This window comes from Halichoeres trimaculatus, unplaced genomic scaffold (assembly GCF_033239565.1).
Source record: "Halichoeres trimaculatus isolate MK-OKI-2021-1 unplaced genomic scaffold, fHalTri1.1 fHalTri1_scaffold_21, whole genome shotgun sequence".
NCBI lineage: Eukaryota > Metazoa > Chordata > Actinopteri > Labriformes > Labridae > Halichoeres > Halichoeres trimaculatus.
Genome location: NW_027437199.1, coordinates 17,807,192 through 17,827,075, shown reverse-complemented (window position 1 = coordinate 17,827,075; position 19,884 = coordinate 17,807,192). Strand labels below are relative to the sequence as shown.

At 39.1% G+C, this 19,884-nt stretch overlaps 1 protein-coding gene across 6 annotated transcripts in view; it reads right to left on the bottom strand.

Moving 5' to 3' along the window:
• The window catches only part of LOC141810593 (ninjurin-2-like), a 41,687-nt gene extending 25,532 nt beyond the window's left edge, over positions 1-16,155 (bottom strand). For 3 of the 6 annotated variants that reach the window (XM_074698286.1, XM_074698285.1, XM_074698287.1), the window contains exon 1: positions 15,900-16,155. In XM_074698286.1, coding sequence (XP_074554387.1) covers positions 15,900-15,995 — 96 coding nt within the window. In that variant the 5' untranslated portion in view covers positions 15,996-16,155. The remainder of the gene's footprint in view (positions 1-15,899) is intronic. The other 3 variants (XM_074698282.1, XM_074698284.1, XM_074698283.1) reach the window with 3 other exon arrangements.
• Between the last annotated feature and the right edge of the window lie 3,729 nt (positions 16,156-19,884).

Genomic DNA, 19,884 nt, shown 5'->3' with positions numbered 1-19,884 from the left:
GCTAAAGCTCTGTACATTCTTCAGAAACTCAAGAACTTTCACAGCTGACATCTCTAAACAAATGTACTTATTATAACGTGAAAATGTGCTTAATAAATATCCAGATTTTAAAACAAATTAGAGGACAAGAGCCTTTGCAATTTCATTATACTTTTTGCAATGACAACGTTTGATTCTATTCTATCTAGATTTAAGTTATGAAATGGGTCACCAAACAAAAAAAAGTACATAAAATGTTACTTTCACAGTTAATTAATTTGTCAAACTTCTGTGTAAAATCTAGTGGAAATTCACAGCAAAGAGCTTTATCAAGTCAGGCATATGTCAATTCCCACAAACTGTCACCTACACCTGTTCAACCAGTCAGACATGAGCAACCAAGCAGCAAGGTCAAAACCTCCCCGAGTCTCCCTGTGTGGACATAAACCTGAACCTTTGCATGACTTTGCTGTTCTCTATGTGTGTCTCACTAACAAAAAACAAGTTCATAAATGTTTGACAGAAAATAGTGAGGAGTAAAAAAAATAATGAATGTTTATGTCATGTTGTTTTGCAGATTTACATGTTGAGTGGACTTGTATGACAGAAGTAGGTCAAAGGTACGCATAGGAACATACCTGGAGGAGGTGAAATGTGACTGAGGGTGTGATCTCAGAGAGTGCTTTGAAACTCTGCAGAAGCGGATGCAAGACACAGAAACAAATATTTGCCCATGTTTTGTTGTGTACTTTTACATAACATGACCAAATGCTATGACGCAGCTTTGCACTTTGCTCAGTAAACATGCTATGAGCTCATCCTGTTAGCTCCCACAGCTGAAAGAAAGCTCATCTATAACCTTGTTTTAGAACCTTTTTCACAGCATGTGCCCACGTACAGGGCTGGTGATATACTATCGTAATAAAGCCCGTAATGATATTCTGTGACCACAGTGAAGAACTTCCTCCACTGATATTCTGACATGTATTAGCTCATGTTACCCCAGAGAAACCAGAGACAACAGTGGGGTTCCCTAGATACAATGTTTGTATTGCTGCAGCAATGTGGTAATAATCAACACAGATCTGAGACATCTCTGATCAAAGCTACTGCAACAACCACTCATGTAATTACAGATAACCACAAGACTGTGATGTACTACCACTGCTGGAAATGTAAGTGTTTAATCCTCATGATGGTAGTTTTCCACTGACACAGACCTCTGAAGAAAGTGCCACGAAAGCACAATCGTACCGAAGATGAACAACCACGCTTCAAATGAGGCACACATTCATATAAGTGAGGGTGGTGTATCAGTAGAATTAACCATGAAGCTAAAATAAAATATATGTAGGCTAATGATGATGATGTAAGATGTGTCCCAATTCATGAACTGCAGCCTTCAGAGGACCCAGCATTCTGTGTAGATCAACACCTGAAGCAACATGGAGGAGGACAGGAAATAAGGCAGTTGAACTACATTTAAACATCTGGTGACTAACAAAATAAATAATTAGAAAAAAAACACATCGACATCAGATAATATTCAACTTCACAATACCAACAAACTGACATTACGAGCGGATCCTGGCCAGGTGGTGGCGCTGCTGTCTGGCTAGTGTGGCTAACTACATAGCATCACTGGTGATTATTTTCAATATAATCTTAAGAATCAGGTTGCTTGTTTTTATAACATCTTTGTATCTTAAAAGTAAGTTTTGTCTTTTAAGAGCGTAATACCATTTTGTTTCAAAGAACTATGGGAGATGTTGGGCCACAAAGATGCTCCAGTTGTGTCTTCAGCAGCCTAGGAAGAGTAACAAACATTTTGAGGGGCCTTTGAGATACAGTGCTTAAAGAACACAAGTGTATGAATTTGCAAAAATACCCCTCCCCCACCCCTCAAAAAATGAAAAAAAAAAAAAAAATCCCCCAACCTTTTTTCTTATTGACATATTAAGGTGATGTGTTCAGAATTTTGAGGGGGGGGAAAAAATTTCCCATTGTGGAATGACGCTGTAACGCAACAAAATGCAGAAAAATTGAAGCGCTGTGAATACTTTCCAGATGCACTGTAGAAAAAAAAAAGTCTTTGATGTGCCGCATCCAGTCTTTCAATGCAGCGTGTGCAGGGGCAGATGTACACATCATGTTCTATTTATTTACATTCTTAGACTTGCTGCACATCAGCTTTACATTTCATCTATGATGTCGCCTCTTCCTCTGCTCTTGGAAGAGTTGCTGCATAACAACGTTTATCAGCTTCAGTGTGACGTAATCACAGAAAAGTAGATCAGAAACATCCAAACTGATGATTATACAGACAACACTTTCCCTTGTGTTCCAGATGACATGAACAAATCGAGAAAGAAATGTGTTAGCAGTGTGTACATCATAGGGTCAGTGCTGAAGTTATTAATCTGGCTTTGCTGACATCCCTTACCATTAGTGTTAGCACATCAATACAGTTGACAGTTGTAACTTAAGAATGTGATGCTAACATTTAGGCTGTTTTTAAAAGTTATTTTTGGGGCTTCTTTGTGTCTTTAACCAGGGAGGATAGGACAGTAGATAGAGCAGGAAACAGGGTAAGAGTGGGGTATGACATGTGGGAAATGGGCCCTGGTTGGATTCTAACCACTAACTCGAGGGCCAACATCATGGGACAAGACCTAGACCACTAGGCCATCTGTACATCTAAACATAAAGTTAAATGGAGCTTTGTAGGACCACAATAATGTTTTAGTTTGACAAGAACAAAGACTGACCCATTGTTACTGCTCAAGGGAAAGCAAAGAAATCAAGACATATCCTCAGGGCACCATGAATGTCTCTCCAGATTTCACAGCAATACTTCTCCCTCTGAACTTCTAACATCCATCGACAGGCGATACAAGAGGTTGAGGTCATGGGTTTACAAAAGTGGATAGGACTTGTCCTCTGGTCTTAACTTCGCAGAAGTTATTGCTGTTGATTTTCAAAGAGGTCAAAAGGGCAAAAGGATATTACTATATGAGCCCCGTCAACCAAACACACACACACATACACTCACTTTCACTCATGTATACAGGCTAAAGAAAGCTTAGTGAGGCTAAAGCTGAGTGGGAGCATATATTGAGGTCCTTAGAGACTCCTAAACATGATGTATATGTTTGCACAGAGCAGCCTTATGTATACAGACTTCTAAGAAAAACCGGCTGTCAGACATGTCACGTGTCCGGTCATGGGAAGGTTTTAACATACAACATTCTGCATGTTTTGAAGATAAAGATGGAGATGGCCGAGGCATATCATAGTTTGGTGGATACTGAAATGAAGATGTGATGGACTAGTTTGGAGAATCAAACGCCATTTCCCCCAGCGACATATCTACACTACACACTCTGCACTTACAGTTTAAACAAGTACTTTCATTTTCCTCATGTTGAGACACACAACAATTGTCAATGTCTTTCCTTACAGTGTACAAATGAAAACAGAGTGCCTTTGTTTTACTTTAAGTGTGATCTCATGGCACTGAAATCAATCAACAATAGTCCCATGAGCACTGCGGGCACTGGGGAACATCAGCGACAGAGACTGGATGATGTAAGACAGAGCCTCACCCACCTCCCCCTCTGTTTCTTTTCCTCCATCACTCCTCAGCTTTCTCATTCCCTTTAAACACATTACAAATCACCTATGACCTCATATAACTACGTTATTTTCTTGACTTTGATTAAATGTTATTGTTGTTTGTATTTAGCAACTGCAGTGACTATGATTTTGGCCACCAGGGTGCAGTGTAAGCAAGTTTCAGACCCAACACTTTCTTTTTGTCACTCTTGAGTTATTGTAGGTATTGTAGGTTTAGGCATCAAGATTTGAAGGTACAATGTAGTTAGTAAATATGAACCCAATATCTGAGCTTTAGACACCAGTTTTGGTCTAATGCTAACGGCTAACTCTGCTTTTTGTTGGTGTAATGTGAACGTTAGCAAACTCATAAAACAAACAACTCTGCTTTTTGTTGATGTAATGTGAACGTTAGCATACTCATAAAACAGCTGCAAGATTTCAGATCAGCAGACAAAAAGCAAATTAGTCATTTAAGAATGTTTTTTTTCAATAGTATTGATAGATTTTTTGAACCTGTGAATTAAATGGTTGTCTCTTAGGTGGCTAACTGCCCCTGCTAACATTATTTTTTGTAGTTTTTGATATAAACTGTCAGCTAACAAACCTTAGGGCAAGTCCAAATTGTTGTCATGTAGCAACGTTTACATGAATGAAGATCCAGCTTTGGATGTCCTCTAGCAGGTACCACTGTGTACACTATCTAATAATAGCTAATTCTGCTGTGTATTAATGCTTATTGATTGTTAAAAACTGGCATTGTTGCAGTTTCAGCAGCATGAGCTATGTGAGTTGACGACTTACATGTCTTATTTAAAATCCAGTTTTGGTCTCCAGGTCTGTAAAGAAACATCTGGCTGCTGCTAATAGCTAACTCTGCTAATTAAACGTGGAACTATTTAGCAGATTTTTTTTGAAGAGGTTTTTATGAAGGTAAGGGCTTCATCTGTTTTTTTTTTTTAAGCTCCAGTTTTGGTCCCCACCAGCTCCACAAGTAAATAGTTGGCTCTGTAAAAGATAAGTGCTCCTATACCTCCAATAGTACCGAAGCTAACTCTGCTTTTTGGTGACAGGCAGGTAGCTGTAAGAACATTATTTCTGACCTTCACACATGCTAGCAGCCGTACCGGCCACCTTTACTGTACACGTGTTGAATGGACAAGCTAACACAAACATGCCCCAACACCCACATCCAAGGCTGACAAGAAACATAAACGTCCTGGATCTTTCCTTCTCTTGCACACACACACACTCACTGCTTCACCCAATGACCTAACATTTGCACTGGAGAGAGGGAAAACACAGATATAGCGAGGCTTGTGTTTACCTTTAGATCACCCCTGAAACTGACGTATACACATAAAAATATGCACACTTTACACTGGCCAGAAGCCCGCTGCATGGCAACACATTTTATCAACAAATAAAAGAGGTCAGATTTAGTGCGTGTCTCCATTTGAAACCATTTCCATTTCTCCATCTTTATTATTCTACACTTTGTCTTAAAGGTACAGCTCACATTTCAGTCTTTTTATGAATCTTTTCCAGTATTTTATATCAATTGGATTGATACTTAATACCAACAGTAAATCTGCTACACTCACACCACACAGTCTCTGAGGCATCGTATACATTTATGACACTGTACATGTTTATGTCTGATTTAATGAGAGTACTTTTCCACAGATGTGTGGACACATGTGTGTGTCTGTGTCTCAATCTGTGCTTGGCTCTGATCCAGCACTCGTAGGAGTAAAACTGTAGCATGAGGCACCTCCACCCACAGCAGTTTAACATGTGCAGTTGATAAAAAATCACATTTTTTGATAATGAAATGAATCTTTGCGAATTCTTAGAAAACCATAACAGCAACATGTGTTTTCAATGAGGGGGGTGTGTTTAAGTCGACGAGAAGATGGACGTACAGTGGACTTGGAAATATAAGTGGTGTGTTTTTGTGATTTATGCAAATCTGTGTGTGTGTGTGTGTGTGTGTGTGTGTGTGTGTGTGTGTGTGTGTGTGTGTGTGTGTGTGTGTGTGTGTGTGTGTGTGTGTGTGTGTGTGTTCAAGCAGGGGGCCCAGTACTACAGATTAGGTTTCCTGTTCCTTTTTGGCAGATATAAATGGAGTAGGTGGACAAGGAACAAAAGTGTGACATAACACTTCAAAGCCACAGTAAGTGACTTCTTTCATGGTGTTTAAACAGCAAAAGTTTTTATTATTATTATTATTATTATTTTTATTTTTATTATTTTTCATTGATACATCATGACCTTGGACACAACAATTATCCCCCAGCTCAAGTAGAAATTAATGTGCAGATTTATTTGTCCATAATGAGTCTATTTGCGCTCTGTCTGCCGTGCAGAAGGCAGACAGACCACTCCGAGTGTGTGATAATCTAATTCTTTTTATCTGCAGGGATCCAATGTTACGTCTGGTATCATTCATCTGGGCTTTCTCCTCTCACACAGCCACTCTCTAAACATTTTTCTTTTTTCACTTCTCTGCCAGAAACACATGTATAGTGAATTGAACTCTTTTCCTGTGAAGCGTTTTTCTGATTCAAACCGAGTGGGTTGTCATTTCCTGCACAAAATGAAAAGAAAACAAAGATTTCTTAGACAGGGAAGGGGAAGAAAAGAGAGACAAGGAAAAGAGGATAAGGTTAGGAAGATGAAAGAGGGAAGGTGAAGAAGAAAGATGTCACAAGTTGAACGCTGGATGTGGATTTAAATAGAGAAAAAGTTAATGTGAGGACGAAAAGAAAAACATCTATCCACATTTTTCATCAATATTTCATAATAAAATTAGACTTACTATTAAAATAAGTTATACAACAAGCTTTTCTCCAGGGTTTTAAGATTCAGGGTATAAACTTAGCACAAAAGGTGAGGCAGATTGTGTTTGGTATATTATTTAGCTTAAAGATAACCTGTATCTGCACTGACAGAAAAGATTTGGCAAATTATTCATGGGCGCAACCTATGAAAGGCCCCAATATATTTACTTTAAAACACCACAATCTGAACATTGCCCCCTCCTGTTTCAGAAAGTGTTCAGAAAGTTAATAAAGATAATGTAATTCTGAAATGCAAAATAATTTAAATTATTTTCAATGATCATGAAGCTAGTTATTGCTAGGTGTAGCACTCTCTTCCTTGTCTTTTTCTTGTAATTCTCTCTTTGTCATCATCTTTGCATTTGGGGTGGACTATTACTTTGTATGGTTCATTTGTTGGTCATGGACACCAAACTAGTTTTGTCTTCAGTGATATGTTTTTACTTCTTTTGCTCCTGTGTTTGTCTGGAGATCCTACATGTAACCATGACCACATTCAGCTGTTAGAAGTCTGTAGCATATCAATGCTAACTGGTGCAAGGCCTGATGTTTCCCCACAAGGTGTGGAGAAGGAGGTGAGGACGATGTGCTGATTCTCAGGTGTGAGCTAAGAAGTGATGACATTGACCTGTCCTTCCATCCATCGTTATTGGGAACGTAAGCTCTATCTCCAATAAGATGAACAAGCTAGCTGTGCTAACCCAGCAACAGAGGGAATACCAGAAGGCACAGTAGCATCATGCTATTCACAGACAAGGCTAACAGAGCTAACACCAGACACCAACGCCACATTGGAAGAACTTCACCTGCTGTGAGCAGACAGGATCCAGGAGACAGAGACTGAACAGACTGCTGAAGAAGCTCAGTCCTGGACCCTGTGGAGGTGGAGGCTGGCTGAACTGGACAATGATGGACAAGCTGTCATCATCTATTTTCTTATGGACCTTTTTGCACTTTCTATACACTTTCTTACTTTTGTTTTCTTGATTGCTGCTGTGACTCCTCCTGAATTTCCACTTGGGAATAAATCAAGTATATTTTATCATATTCTGTTCTAGTCTTAATCTGCTCAAAAAATGTGTCCAATGAATGAATGAATGAATAATTACCATTTTACTAGAAACACATCCAAATCACTCATATTTGGCATGTTCACTATGTTCTGAGGCTAACATGTCTGTTTAGTAACTGATTGCAGAACACACTTGTTGACAGTGTCATATGTTTCTGATTCTGCATAAGACTGCCAGAGTCAAAGCAGAAGAAAACGATTTTCAAAGAAAGCCAGCAGGAATCCAAATATGTCACTGGGTGTGTTTTATTGAGTGCTTGGCCACTCTTATTGAAGATAAAATGATTCCTGGCTCAGTCATCATGTTTTGATGCTAAACTCTGAATATTTAAAGCTTAATTTCCAACTTTCAACCTTACATTATACTCTTATGTCCACTTTTTTGAGCTTTTTGGACCTCCAGGGCCATTACTGATTCAAGAAGGGGCAAGCTGGTGTAATTAGAGTTGTTATTGCTTTGTTAGACTACAAGACAGCAAGGACATCAAGTCCCAGAGGCACCACAACCTCAGATTACCAGCTGAAGCTGACTGTCAACACATCCATCCCCATAACAACAGAGGAAACGTACCAATAAACACTCAGGTAGTGAAAGACAATCTGAAAAAGACAGTCGGCTCAGCATGAAGGTATATGCACGGATTGTATGTCTGGTCATAAATACTACGCAGTAACACACTGAGTGTATGAAGTTTATGACACGCAAATAGCCCAGAACAAATCTGCCACAGTGTGAACATATAAATATAATATTACACATTCAGGACACAACATAACAGTCATTTAGACATCAGGGGCATCTGAGTCTCAGATGAAAGTTCTCGGAATCACACACTCACAAACACACACTCACACACACACTTTCTCGTACTTAACACCCACACTTAGAATGTGGCATTTACCATGTAGGGGCCAGGAAAGGGTTACTAACACACACACACAGGGACATGCACACACACATAATGTCAAAGAGGGACAGCAAAGTATTCTGGGAGGTGAGAGAAGTGGGAAGGAGATGAGAGGAACGGTAACCACTGAGGGACACAAAGCACCAAATGTGGAAACAAAAGAAAGGGGAATCCTGTCATCTCTGTGGAAACAGAAACGACAGAAGCTAACTTAGCATTGTTATGATACATGTCAGCATATTATCATTACTTTTTTTTTGTTGGTATGAGTGACATGTTAGACCAGCCCTGAGGTGACCCTGTCCTCCTGGTATCTACCAAAGTCACCCCGTGACCGGTTCAGGCTTGTTCACACACACCAAACAACTTTGCACATCCTTGAATAATAACTGTCATGCCTGTCAGGTCGCTGTGATTTCAATTTTCATATCATACCCCACGCCCTTTCACTGATACATGACCTCTGTGTTCCCATGATGTGAGATGATCATGGGGCTGCTAAGGTTAAGGTTCACTGATGTACATCAGGGGGCGCAAACAGAGCCACTGGTTCTGGATCAAGGTTCATGGAGTAAAAACATAATTATTTCCTCTGCTTTAAGTTAACAATATTTCAAATCTGTCTACAAAACAAGTATAAGAATTTCTTTTTGAGGCTGGGTGTCACTTTTATGCTGTTATTATCTGTTCTGAGGTACAGAAGATCATTCCTGCCTGCAGCAATCAGCCTCATGAACTAAGTCCAGAATTAATTTTTATTGTTATTATCCTTATTATTATTATTACTGAACACAATCTGAACTACTACAATCCTGAATTTTCTTTTGGGATAAATAAAGTATTATTGATTTCATTTTTTCATAATTAGGGTGATGGGATAATGGGAGCTCGGGGGAGAGTTAAAAAGACAAGCAGGTGAAAAGCCACAGAATCAAACCTGAACCCAAAGTATCGAGAGCTGGGGCCTCATCCTACTCATGCCAAATTCAGGATAAGATCAAAAACAGCTCAACTTAAACAAATATGCCACATCTGCTTGAAACTAGTCATAAACCTGACCTGTTCTGATTACAAATACAAAAGACACTGCAACAATAATGAACTTCTGTGCACAAAAACGTGTCACAGATCAGTTTTCTTTGTCTCTTAGTGTACCGCTCTATCACTGATAGTCCCCTCCTTTCCTCAGTGTCCACTGTCCATCTTTGAAATATGACGTCCATGCTTAGAAAGTCGGTGCGATTCCTCGGAGCCCTGTGACAGCGCTCCACGCCCTGCTGCCGTGCTCCAAACATAGAGGCTGACTTGGAGGTGTTAAGACTTCACACCATAGAAATAGATTCATCATGGCAGCTCCACACAGACGCTGCGTGAAAACATAAATCCAATCACAGCAATTTACACGCTCTCTTCTGGACTCCATGTGGAGCTCATATGACTCTAATAAGTCCAGATGTGGAGAGGATGACACATGAATTCAGAAACTAAGGCACAGTTTTGAAGATAAACCACAGGAAGTATAGGAATGAATTTAAAGACCAAACTTTAAGTTGAAAGAGACTTTGAAAACTCATCCTCATTTCCTGACTAAGTGCAAAATACTTCTTGACTTATACATTGTTTATTTAGGGTGAGTGGACCAGAGTCAGTGTTGGCCAGTTTGGCATCAAGGTGACTCACTGTGACTCTGAGAAAACCTCTGACAGGTTGAATAATAGACATAAAGGGGTCTGGAGGGATGGTTGTTTATCACATGACGTTGAGCTTTTGCTGGATTGTAGATAGCCTAACCCAAGCTAATTGGATATATTAAGCATAGACTGTATGGGTGTAGGTCTGAGACATCATCAGTTGTTTCAGATACCAAAGTTTAAAGCCCATTGTTATTGGTGTGTACCATACTGTAAATGCTGAAATCAAATTAGCTTTGTTCCATTTAGGATGAGGCAGAGAGGCAGGCTTTAAGCCTTCTTGGAGACAGTTACAGAGTGTCTGCCTATCAGTCAAGTCAATAATGCCTTTGTTTGGGGAAATTTCATAATTTAAAGTTTGAATGTTTTGGGAAAAATTCACCTGCGTACAAAGTGTGTCGATAAAAGAAAGGCCATTCAGAGCTTTAGCATTTTTTGAACCTGTAAAAATCTAATTTTTGGCTTTGTGTGTTTGTGGTTTCAGGTGTTTCCCATAGACAGTAAAAAGAAAAAATGGATGTCTGCTTGCTCGGCTGGGAGTGAGGTCTCCACAAAAACTGCTCCCCCTGGTGGCTGGCTGCAGTACAGGTAAAAAAAAATCTGTCTTTCCAGCCCATCCAGATGGGCTGTGGTCAAACTTTAAAAAAATAATACTCCTCCTAGAAATGTTTCTCACATCTGATTGTTGTGGTGATTTGACGATATTATTTGGCTGCCTTGTATTCAAGTCCTCTTTTTCTGAAAAGTTTAGTTTTCATTAGTTATAAGAGGTTAAGAACAAGGCTTTACGTAACGTTTAACATTGGTTCATAACTGCTGTTTTTTTTTTTTTTCGGGGATTGTACTATGTCAGGAGGTAGAGTCAAGAAGTGATTAGACTCTCGTAAGAAAAAAGAATAATTATTATTTTTGTCACCCAGCTCCACTCAGATTCTCCCAGAATCCCTCATTGTCTCTACTGTGCAGACTCTGGCTGCAAACTGCTACAATGGCTGCGCCTGTGATGGGGTAATTTTGGCTTCAAAACGGTACAATGGTAAATGGTGGAGCCACACTGTCCACTCTATATACAATCTATTGTGTTTCTGCAATCAGCCCCCAGTGGACATTGAAGGAACTGCAGTTTTTAGAACTTCCGTAGAGACTTCATAATTTTGGACCAGAGTTGCTGCTGATATCAACACTTTCTGTCTAATGCACCTTTTAAAAAGAAATGTGCTCTAAATGGGGCTAAAACACATCACTGACTCATGGCACAAACCTGTTTAAACGATGATGTGGAGGATGAAGATAGGTCGCTGACTGATAGCAATGTGTCAGTCGCGCATAATAAAACACTGCTGTGGTTTCAAATCAGCACTTTCATCAGTGCACTGAGGAGTCTCTGTGAGTCACAGTGTGAAGACACAACCCCTGCCCTCTGTTGTAGTTTCTACTTTTCTTTGAGTTTGTTTAAAAAATGGGTTTTGTGCAGTGGACTTGTGCTGTTTGTTGTTTTTATGTAATTGATTGTTCTTATTTTTAGACTCTTTATGTAAAGAGACCTTGAGTGTCATGAAAAGCGCCAAAAAATAAAATGTATTATTACTATTAATTTCAACATTATTATTGTTATTATCATTATTATTATTATTATTATTATTATTATTATTATTATTATTATTATTATTATTATTATTATTATTATTATTATTATAATTATTACTATTATTATTCTATAGACTTTAAGAAGACCTGATGCCTGTAAAATGTTACATGAGGTGCCTAAAAATAAATTGATGTCTGTTTCAGTTGTTCTATTCTGTATTTGTATAAAATAGATACTTTCATGCTTTTCTTAGTGTGTTTACATAAGTCTTTGTTTTAAATTTGTAACATTTACTTTTATTGGGTGGAAGCTTCAAAAAAGCTCTTCTGGCACTGTATCTAACTTTATTTATTCATCTGTTTATTTCTCTCTTGTATTATTTTCTGATTGTGCTAAAATTAAATACTAACATAAGTGAACTGGTTTAGCTAACAGGTTATTTTTCTCCAATATTTATCAAATTTTAACACTCAGTGAATCTGTGCTATGCAATTCTACCAAAGTGGGGTCATACAGGGTGTCTTTGGCACAGCAGATTTTAGCATGTACCCCATATACAGAGGCTTTCATCCTTTCCACAGTAGTTGCAACTCTTACCATGTGCTGCATGTCTTCCCCTTTTCTCTACACCCCACATTTCATGTCTCTCGAGACATATACACAGATAGACATATCCTGGTAAGTCTTAAGCACATATATTTGGATAAGTTACATGTAACAAGACGCTGTAAATCACTGATTAAGGATTAAGATTGCAAGGAAAACCACATCAAATATAGCAGGCATTCAAAACAGATGTATACATTACACCAAAGTGCTGCACCTGCTGCATCTCTGACTGTATATGCAGCAGCAATAAGCCATCCATCCATCCATCTGTTTATAGTGATAGCATCAGCCATACACAAACTAACATGAGCTGGTACATACAGGATATTCATCATGCTGAGAGAGCGATTTCTAGCACACACACACACACACACACACACACACACACACACACACACACACACACACACACACACACACACACACACACACACACACACACACACACACACACACACACACACACTTCCTCTGTCTCACCAATATCTCTCTTCCTTTCAGTTAGCATATGATGAAACCATTGGGGTTAAAGCGAATAGTTGCGGTGAGGACTTGGCATCTGTGAATGTAAACATTTGGACTTTGAGCCACATGATATAAGTAACTACTGCAGTAGCAGCTAGCAGCTGATGTTGGCCATGTGTTGCTGTACATTCTCAGCTTATCTGTGATTAAGGGAGCTACTGTGAGCTCTGCCTCTGCCAACAGCCAATAAAAACATGTATTTATGTGTGTTTAACATCCAGTGTACAGCAAATTCAGTTGCAATAAACAAAAGCACCATTCATAAAATCCCAAAAGAGAAGCTGGTATAAAAAGATTTTATATTTGGCATAAAAATGAAGAAGACACCACTGCAACTGTTTTTCTGCTGACAGCATCTCAAATGAAAGATTTATATTGGATTAAAATTGTGTGACTAATCAATAAGCACCACACTGTGCATAAAAGTGGATGAATGACCTCTTTCCTTCAAATGCAATGCCACAACAGAGGTGTCCTAAAGCTGCATTGTTTCTATGACAGTTTCTATAACTGAAGAAGTTTACAAGAAAATAAAACTTCTTCTTGCTTTATTATTAATCTCAGTTTATGTATTTCATGGTTTCAATCAATAGTTTGAAGTCTTCTTCAATGATAATACTTTGAAAAACTATGGTCACGATTAAATTGTTCAAGTTTCGTGTCCCTTTTATAATGATGGACATCTAAAATGACTTGCCACTTTACATCACATTAATTATAAAATGTGAGAAAAGTTGTTCCACTTAAGGGTTACAGATACGTCTGGCTGAAAAAAAAAATTCTTCCACACTTAAGTCACACGACAGATGAATACACACACACACACACACACATACTGATATAAATATAAATATATATATATATATATATATATATATATATATATATATATATATATATATATATATATATATATATATATATAGATATAGATATAGATATATAGATAGATAGATAGATAGATAGATAGATAGATAGATTGAGAGAGAGAGAGAGAGAGAGAGAGAGAGAGAGAGAGAGAGACAGAGAGAGAGACAGAGACAGAGACAGAGATTATCATTATTATTATTATTTTTTTTTTTATCTCTGTGATAAAGTGTTTTTTTCCACCACGTCAGACATCAAGGAGATGAAATATCTGGCCGATGAATGACGATGACAATGTGTATAATATATTGCGCCTCTGATTGGCTGAAAACTGGATATTAATACCTAGATATCTTGTAAGCTGCTGAGTTAGAAAAAATTAGGTCTGTGTAAGTCTGATTTTTTTGTTTGTTGTTATTTTTTTCCCTGTATGTTGTTTCCGGTCTTCCTGCAGCCAGCCTCAAGTGGATATTTGATGAACTGTGGCTTTTAGCACTTTCACATAGACTTCAATTTTTAAAACCGGATGTTGCCCAATGAGGATGACTCCAGGAATGCAGCACATACAGGAAAAATGATGCCTTCCTGTGGACCAGTCAGAGAGCTCAGGTTTCATGTGAAGGCCTCTGCATTGGAATAAGACTACATAGACCTACGTGTAGGATATGGTGTCAGTTTCATGCAGAAGTATTACCATCGTGCTTAAAATGGAACAACACCATCTTAACAACCAAAGCTTGATTTTGACTCACTGCTAGCTTTACATCTGTAAAACAGGTATGAATGTAAGGTTGGTTTTCTGTATCAAATGATGAGTCCGCTACTTTCAGAAGGCGAAATATGGCAGAGACGAGAGGCAGGGTACATTAATAAAAGGTTAGAAGCAATGCTAGCGCTACTTTCTCAAGTTACTAATACTTTCATAGCACAGGAACTCAGTTCGTCCTCCAGATCCTTTTTAAATCAGTCAATAGAAATCATAACTCTTCATTTATCGTTTTGCTAAACACTGTTGGTAAGTACAGCCACAGCCAGCTCACGAAGTACAACTGAACCAGAAAACGGAATATCTACAGTTTCTAACTGTTTATACTTCTGGCTCTGATAATAAGAAAAAAAAGTGTGATAGAGTTGACAAAATTGCCAAAATCAAAGCTTCAGAAAAAGTATGTTCAAAAGCCACAGGTCATATCATGCTTGCAGTGTCCACTCCTTAGATGCAGTATCATCTGTGTTTGCAACATTGTGTCCAATTGATCAAGTACTGGAACTAAATGTTAACGCATATGAGATTTAGTAAATAAAAAGCGAAACAGTCCTACAGAGAAAATCTCTGACCTTGTTAAAAAAGAATTTAAAAAGACATTCTTCTGTCTCTATATTAATCACTCACACAAACTCTCACATCTTTCCACACAGTCATGTGTCTTGAGTAATAGCACTTTGTCTGTGTGGCTATATTTATACGAGTAACTGATAGCCCTGCTGGTTTGATGGGCAGGAGCACTGCTGGCTTTGACACCGATACAGAAGAATCCTCCTTAGCAGACACCAGAGACTCTGTGTGTGTGTGTGTGTGTGTGTGTGTGTGTGTGTGTGTGTGTGTGTGTGTGTGTGTGTGTGTGTGTGTGTGTGTGTGTGTGTGTGTGTGTGTGTGTGTGTGTGTGTGTGGAAGAGGGTGTCTGTGGTACAGCTGACCACAGGTAGAAGGGAATGATCAAAAATATAAGATCAAAATAACATAAAACATACCCAAAAAAGCAGCTTTTTAACGATGAACATTCAGCGTCCCTCACCCTACCTTGACCCTGTTTCTTAGCATTGGTGAGGACCTGCTCTGTTGACCTGTCGCTGCATTAGCAGACTTTATTAGTCTTCGCACCAAGGCCCTAATTGATATTTGATGGATGTTGCGATCGTAACTTGGTCTCAGAATAGAGTACTGACTGAAAGACCCGGCCAAACAGAATCCCTCTGATCTTGCGTCCTCACGTAGGTCAGACATACCACAGCTCTGTGGCAAATTCAGGGCCACAGAAAGAGCAGAAAGAGTGATGAAAAAGGAAAGGGAGAGAAAGAAAACAGGACAGGCAAACACATTTTTTTCCTTGTTTGTTTCTCTCCATCTTAGTCTCGACATGCCTCTTTCAGTTTCCTGCTCTGTTTCATGCATTTTCTCCTTTTTTGTCAAGTTGCACTGACCTGCAAAGGGCCGCTGGCCGGCATGGTGGATCTCAGCGATGTCAGGTCGATGTCTCGGCCCTGATCCCCTCGCTCTGTCTTCCCGAGTCCCTGCATAATTCGGGCCGTAGCGAACAAGTAAGCACACACACACTAGCACACTTGAGTCTTGCCCCCGTGGTGGTGAAAATGCTAATGCAAGGATGGCAGTGGTGGTTATGAAAGGAAGTGACCCTGGACGCCAGGCACCAAGCACCAGGCAAGGCCAGGGAGGACAGCGTGGGGACAAACAAACAGCTTATTCACCCCCTCACACTCTGCATTTGCACTCTTTCAGCCTCTCTCTGTCTGTCCTCTTCATATAACCAATCTAGTTTGTAAGAAAACTGGAAAACTAAATGATGCCCCATGCTGAAATCTAGCAAATATTAGTCAAAGAGTAAAGTTAGTCTTTCTCCCCTGTCAATGACTGTTTGATTGACGAACCACTGGAAACCAAGACACACCAAGTTGTGTCTATTTGTGCTTGTTTGCTCGACAAAAACATTCTGTGGTGTTTCTGTGAAGTTAACTGAGGTCAGACGATTTCTTGTAAAAACTCTGAGGCTCCAGTGTTTGCAGTTTACAGCTCTGTGAACCGGAGGGGGGGACTCCAGGCTTCCTAACCAGGGCCTTAGGATACTAAGAGGACAGGAGGGAGTCTGAATGATGCCTGAAGTTTCAGAAAAGAACATCCAAATAGAATAGAATAGAATAGAATAGAAAATACTTTATTTATCCCTAAAGATAAATGTGAAAAAAAAAGTTCAAGAAATGGACAAAGGAGAGAGAACTGCTATAACAGGCAGCCACAATGGGGTGACGCCTAGCAAAAAAAACAAAACAAAAACCTAAAACCTAAAACCCTGCAGATTGCTAAAAGCTATAGCTAAATTATTTGCATGGCTACTTAGAGCTGTTTAACATCCATGAACGCAACAGTTTCTGTGTCAAATCTGCGAGTTATCTTCCATAAGCTAAGAGTCATTAGCATACATTAGCCCGCATAGGCTAAGGAGCCAATCAAAGCTTACATTAGTAGGTACATTAACTAACATCATGAGCAAGCAGCAACCTCTGGTCTAAGAATATGAGGCAATGCTAAAGTGCTAAAATCTGCTGTTTCTCGAGTGTCCGCTTGAGGCTGGCTCTGCAAGTACAGGCAGTGTCATACACATTAAGCCAAAAAAGCCATTTTTAAAGCAGAAATTAACCTATTTACAGCCTGGTTCCAAAAATGTCTCCTGTCTGAATCTCTAATTTCACTATCGGAACACACTATACGGGTTGGATTTTTTTTCTAACACCGCAGTTCAGAGGATATTAAGATCAAGGGCTCACCCAATCAGAGGCACAGCTCAGCTCACATGAATGACGGGTGCCCTATGGCTGTACTCGAAGCCCCTGCCATTTCCAATATGGCAGCAATAGCCAATCTGCTTCAAAAATCTGTTTCAGAAACAGATGGGGATATCGGGGAGACGAGGTCCACCAATCATACAGTCTATAACCATGATTTTGTATCAGCCTATTTTAGCTAACAGTAGTCCTCATAAGCTAATGGCTTAACAGTTGTAAAATGTTTTGAAGTCAAAGTAAGACAGTAGTAAACATGAAAATAGATATTAAATTTTCAGGGAATATAAATGTTTTCTGTGTCTTTCTGACTCTTTGTCTTACCACTGACTGACTTCATATTGCCAGTTATAGATGAGACTTCAAGTCCCACATGTAATGCTGTTTTGAATCTGGTGTAATCATACAAAAGCAGGGGCTCAACACTTTTGCAGACTGTGAAGTGTAAAAAAGCGCATCTTTCCAGGTGACCCTTTGTTCCCAACCTTAGGTTTTTTTCTAAAATTGAAGAACCTTAAGTGAAAATGTGGAGACAGGAATGTCTCCTGCTAACTTCAATGCTAACTTCAAGAAGAGAAAGACGGGGTAATGAGTTGACGGACAAACAGAGAGACAGACAGAAACTCTTCAGACCCTGAGTGAGCATGTCTGTGAGTGGAAAGTACAGTCACAAAAATAGGAAACCACAAACCTCTATTAAAATTACTAATTCAATTATGACTTTTTTTTTCTCCAGCAGGCTTTTTTTTCGCAGCACACACACTCAACAAACCACCAACAGTGTACGACAAGTTGAAAAATGTGCTTTCCAGCACGTCTCTTCTTCTCTCTTCTCTCTCAGATGCAGCATACACAGTGTCCTGAGGGGAAAGGTGGTTGTCAACTGTGATTAAACACTCTGCTGAAAGCTCATAATCCTCTAAAAAATGATCACCTCAATTGCAGGAATCTCATTAGTTTAAGTGTAGGTTCTGAACATAACATTATACATACTCATACAAACAGAAAACACGACTTGTCTCTTCTCAACATCTAATGCAGGTTAATCTACATTTCCATCAAGTTTCATCAGTTTTACTTTAGTTTTTCTAAGATAGGCAAAAATGCAAACCTGTCATGTGGATATGTGTGTTGTTTTCATAGTTGGGTACTTATTTAGTCAAGAGCTTAGAGGTCTAAGTTGACAGATTTCTCTCTGACAGTAAGTCTTCTGTTTTTTCTCCTCATGGTGTAAAAACAGAGAAATCTGCCCTTTCACTTCCTCTTTTTGCTCTGAATACATTTGCATGAACATGCTTCCAAGAACTCTCCAAACATCAGCTGACACAGCCAAAGACGTCCTTTTCCCTTTTTGTGGTTTTCAAGAATAACCATTCTGCTGTCTTTTAGGGATTTTGAGTCCGACCGTGTTTTTGCTCAGTGGCAAACTTGAGATGTGTGCAGACTGTTTGAGCAGTAAAATAAGCTAATCCCAAAATGAGAGGTTAAAAACAAACTTTCCTGCCCACAGATTTTTTTTTTTCAGTAATCATTCCCAGAATCCGAAGGTAACGTGAGATGACAAACCCCCCTCATTCTTTGGTTCCTAGAAGCACAGAGTCTTTGACAGATGCCAATTTGAGCTTTTCCTAGAAAGAAAAGCGGAGATAAAAGTTGTGAGTATACTTTCACTCCCTCTCCTGACTTGCAGAGCCTTAGCATGTGATGGTTTTGACAGTCTTGACTAATCCACCTCCAGAAAAGCTTTCTTTGTACGTGTCTGTAAACATGGCTCAGATGGACAGGCACTTTAAGGTGAAGGCTTTGGTTTTTAATGGGAGTTCATCAGGAGCATTCTTGGCTGTTTTGAACTTGTTTCTATTTGTGTTTGGATACGTGGAAGCCCAAGCTGGAGCTTTAAACACATACCTGTAATTTTCTGTAATCCTTGATGACATTTCTCTCTCTCTAAGTGAGGCCTTCAGGGGATTAGTGCAGCTCTGTCTCTTGATGTAACAGTTTGGATTGACTGTAAACAGAGTTGTGAGCGGGTATTGCGAAACACTGACGAAACCTGATACACAGGATTTTGGAGTGCACTTCTCCTTTCTTTAGAATGGGATAACTTTCTTTTGTTGGTTTAAGTTATTAATAGCGTGCTCTCAGAGGAAGCACGATAAATCGCCTGCGGTCATTTTGGTAAAGTTGAAGCATTTAATTTCCCACAAAGCTGCTGGGGAGAAATAAAGTGACATGATGTGGTTTTACATAATGAGCAGATTCTTCCAGGACATCAAAAACGTGTTCCTTGAATCCTCATGTGCTGTTCTGAATTTACTCACAAAACGACTCTAAGCATGGCCCTTCTTATGAGGTGATAATGAGGTGAAGATGTTTGTAGAACTGTGGTGGGAGAGTAGTGACATTTCAAAACACATTATTAACTTCCTGTATAAAAGGAATAAACACAACATCTTTTCTTGTAAACTTACATAGCTTTTTGATGAAGCAGTTAAAACCACAGTATACGCACATCTTTTTTTGTTTATCTTGCATGATTGAAGATCTATTGTTACTTTCCTTTACCACAAAGCATCTGCTTGCAGAATGGAGTGGCATTATGAAAAAAACT